This window comes from Corvus brachyrhynchos, unplaced genomic scaffold (genome assembly GCF_000691975.1).
Source record: "Corvus brachyrhynchos isolate BGI_N302 unplaced genomic scaffold, ASM69197v1 scaffold5, whole genome shotgun sequence".
NCBI classification, from domain to species: Eukaryota; Metazoa; Chordata; class Aves; order Passeriformes; family Corvidae; genus Corvus; species Corvus brachyrhynchos.
The window spans coordinates 12,153,893-12,157,830 of record NW_008238321.1 but is presented as its reverse complement, the minus strand read 5'-3'; the positions used below and the strand labels follow the sequence as shown (position 1 = coordinate 12,157,830).

Genomic DNA, 3,938 nt, shown 5'->3' with positions numbered 1-3,938 from the left:
GGTGGGTGCCCCGCAGCGGGCGGGCAGGAATCGGCCGAAGCGGCGTGCGGGGGAACAAAGCGTTGTCAGGCCTTGCCAGGCGGAGCTGGGCTCGCTCCGGTGCGGACGGGCAGTGACAGATATTCCAGATATTTGGGCGCTTGTAAGGAAATAAGGCTGCGATTTCTTTTTTTTTTTTTGTGTGTGTATAAGTATTGGCGTCTGTTCGTACAGGGATGTACCGAGACGGAGGCTCACGGGAGTGGGGCACAGATTCCTCTCAGCCCCCTAAAGGCTTTTTTTATTTTTTTTTAAATCCAATCGGGCTGCAATTTTGTTTGGGTTGTTTTTTGGGGTTTTTTTAACAGTTGGTAGGATCTGTCTCGTTGTTGAAGATCCCAAAGGTTTAGCCTTTGATGGAAATTATCTGTAGCAGGTGCAGTTTTGTAAATCCTGCTTATCTCAATGCTTGCTTTCTTTTCTGTGCACTTGTGATCATTTTTGCTCATATATGCAGATTTTCTTTTTATAGGGGAAAATAAGGAGGAGCTTTGCAGGCTTTGCTAATGATAGGAAGAAGAGAAAATTCAGTTTTGTAATGTAGAATTTGTTTCCCGAAACATAGTGACACCGAATTAGTCGTGATGTTGTTTTCCCTTCAAGGTCTTGGAAGTACATGGGAGAGTCATGTTATTATTCTTTGCAGCTTAGATAACATGAAGATGGAGGACTATGAAATATTCTGTAGGAAGCACCTTTCCAGAATCCAAGAAGAGGCAGTAAAAGGAGAAACCTCTTTGACTGTTCAGCACAAAAACATCTCCCTCATTCAGTTCTATAGAGTCCCTGTGCTTTCTCCTCTGGTAAGGCCTTTTTTATCCCTTTTCCTCCCTGGTGTGCTAACTGTGCTATTGGCACTGGCTTTGATGTGCACATGTAATGATTCTACTGAAGGTGTCTGTGTGAGCTGTCATCTGACCTGCTGCTTAGTGTATTCTAAGCATTCGGAGCCTTAATCTTACAAAGTAAGGGGGTAAAATGTACCTTTCCCCCCCCCCACTGACTGCATTTCCTTTAATTTTAAAAAAGTTACCTTCCTAAGGGGAGCACAAATGGTTTTCAATAATGTTACTGCGGGGCTTAACTTCATGTAAAATCATATTGACCTTTCAAATATTGAACATGTGAGTTAGTTTAAAGGTGTAAAAAAATGCAAATAGGAAATACCAAAATAGTTAAAAAGCTTCTAAGTAAATTTTTTTTGCATGTGTTTGCATCTTCCTCTAACGTATTCCACAGGCTCATCAATTATGTTAAGTCATTCTGTGCTAATGGGAACAGAGCTAAGCTGAAGGTTGTTGGTAGTTCCTGTAATACTGCAGCTGACTTCCTTGTTTCAGTGATGGGAAGAAATGGGAGAGTGTCTAAGAGCAGTGTCCAAAAATCATGATACAGATATAAATTGCAGATACATTGTCATATTCTTCATTTACAAATGCGTGGATATTGTAAGAGTTTTTAGGAGAAATGTCTGAATCCTGTGTCAGATTGGTACTGTAGCGTGTAATATTTATGGAAATTTTTATGAATGGTGTTTTAAATTCGTGTTCATTTGCGTGTATTCCAAGAAGGCATTTTATGCATCTTCCCTTAAAAAAAGGTATAATTGGTTGAAAAGAAGCTGGAATTTAATGTGCACAGTCTCAGGTGATTGCTGTTTTTCTAATTGTTTTGTTCTGTTGCTTTTCTTTCGAATGTATTTCAGTAATTCTGTACAGAAATTTGCATTTAGTGATATAAACCATGTTTCTTACACTCTGTTTTGCAGCTTAGCCTTGAAAAGAAAAAGGAAATACAGCAATATAAGAAGAAAGCACTGGACCTAGAGACCAGGAAACGGGAGTCCCGGAAAAAAGCTTTATTAAATCGTGTTCAGGAGATTGTAGAAAATGTCCAGGTAGTGTTAGTCCAAAGCTGCCTCATAGATTTACAGAAAATCACTGCTTATAGACTTTTTGAGGAATTGTTGAGGTTTAAGTATTGCCCAATACAAACATGAAATTAATAGCAGCTAACTCTCCAGAACCAGCATTTGCTACTATTTCGTGCTATGTGTCCTGATAATTGATGATTTAGTGATACTTATTGTGGTGCATGGGATTTCCTTTTCACTGCTTGTTTTGCTGTATGCAAAAGACACTTTTGTAAGTGTGTTGGAAATAACTGGATTGCTAAAACAAATGAACAACTCCCCTGTGTTATTTGCAAGCTTATAGTTTAATCAGAAAATAATCTATATTCAACCTTGTGACTACAGATTTCAAATTACCTTCACAACAACTTGAAATTCTGTTGTGTTCTTCACAATTTTACTTCAAATACTTTGTTTTCTTTGCTGTTTCAATGATGAATTTAGTAGAGGTTTAAATTTAAAAGACTATTAAATGCATCTAATCAAGGAGTTATTATAGGTCTTTGGAACACTTGTAATACAGCCTTTAAATTAAACTGTTGCTTAAACAAGTGCAGTTAACACTGAGTTTGTTGAGTTACCAAGGTGGCAAAGAACTCTTACTAGTGTGTATTGTTTATTGAGTGTATGTGGCAACAGTCAGCTGGCTTGGGGTTTGACCAGCAGACCAGGAAAGTATGTTCAATACAAACGTAATTTAAGGGGTTTTTTTACAAATGTGTCCTTTTGATAACTGAAATGCAGCACACAGGATAATTAGAGTGTGAAAATCCTTTTAAACAAATGCTGTCTGGAAGTAACATGTAATTTTCACTTAAATAAAGCTGGTTTTTTCAGTTTTTTTTTAAGTTCAAGTGAAGTTTGCCGGAATCTGAGATTCTGGGATTTCATTGAAAATATGTCATTTTTAAAAATTTTAATTTGCAGATGAAGAAAGGACCTAGCACGAGCAATGTGAACACTCTGGAGGCTGAGAGTTCTTGCCCTGATTTGGATTCAAAGGCTTTGACTGACTTCACAGCTCTATCAGATACCAATTCAACATGTTCTCCTGAAAGGCACGGTTCCATGGACCTGGAAAAGACACCAGAACTTAGACCATCAGATACTGCAGGGCAAATGACATCAAATATGACGGAAGCAGTTAAAGCAGCAGAAGAAAATGTTTCTTCCAAGCCAAGCGAGAGTGGCTTCTCGAAGGACGCTCCTTGTCCGAGGGCTGCATCTCCTGACAAGGTGTGTAACAAGCTCCCGTCTCACGCCCTGCAAAAGCAGGAGGGACGAGTCGGGTCTCCGTCGGATGAGGATGTCCAGGATCCGTGTGTAATGAGTCTTCAGAACCTGATCAAGAGGTCTAGGGAATGCATAGAGAAAGAGCAGAGCAAGCGTGCCTCAAAAAGCAGTTCCAAGAGGAGTACGAGTGAGAGTCATTCGGATAAAGAAAACGACGGTGTTAAAACAACCGACTCTGTGAAAGAGAGAGCGAAGTTTACAGGCAGAAGTTGCTCTGTTCAGACACTTGATAAACCCAGTCTTAATAAATCAAATACCCTTCTCCAAGGTGCCTCTACTCATACAAATAACACAAGTATGTCCGCTTTATCCAGTTTTTCTAAAGTAGACATACCTATGAGAGTTGGAACACCCCCTTTGGTGGATTCTGATTCAGATGAGGAATTGAAAAAGAATTCTGTGTTTGAGCGTGACAGCAGCATTGTCAGGAGCCTCACAGGCTCTTACGCCAAATTGCCAAGCCCAGAGCCAAGCATGAGCCCTAAAATGCACCGACGGCGCCCAAGGCCTTTATCCATGGGACACATCATTATAAACAACCCTGTGAATGCTTACGAGCTAAGTCCTAAAGGCAAGGGTAGAGCAATGGATTTAATCATGCAAGATATTGCAGATAAAAACAACGTGTCTGAATCGGTGCCAAAGTTCATGGTGGACTTCACTACAGTTTGCCCTGGCAGAGTTCCTGGTGTCA

At 40.0% G+C, this 3,938-nt stretch overlaps 1 protein-coding gene across 5 annotated transcripts in view; it reads left to right on the top strand.

The window, feature by feature from the left end:
- Positions 1 to 3,938, top strand: part of CCP110 (centriolar coiled-coil protein 110) — a 17,863-nt gene that overhangs the window by 2,407 nt on the left and 11,518 nt on the right. For 4 of the 5 annotated variants that reach the window (XM_017734201.1, XM_017734203.1, XM_017734202.1 and 1 more), the window contains 3 exons: positions 686 to 842; positions 1,808 to 1,936; positions 2,879 to 3,937. In XM_017734201.1, coding sequence (XP_017589690.1) covers positions 686 to 842; positions 1,808 to 1,936; positions 2,879 to 3,937 — 1,345 coding nt within the window. Of the gene's footprint in view, positions 1 to 9; positions 143 to 685; positions 843 to 1,807; positions 1,937 to 2,878; position 3,938 lie in introns of those variants that run through there. The other variant, XM_017734204.1, reaches the window with a different exon arrangement.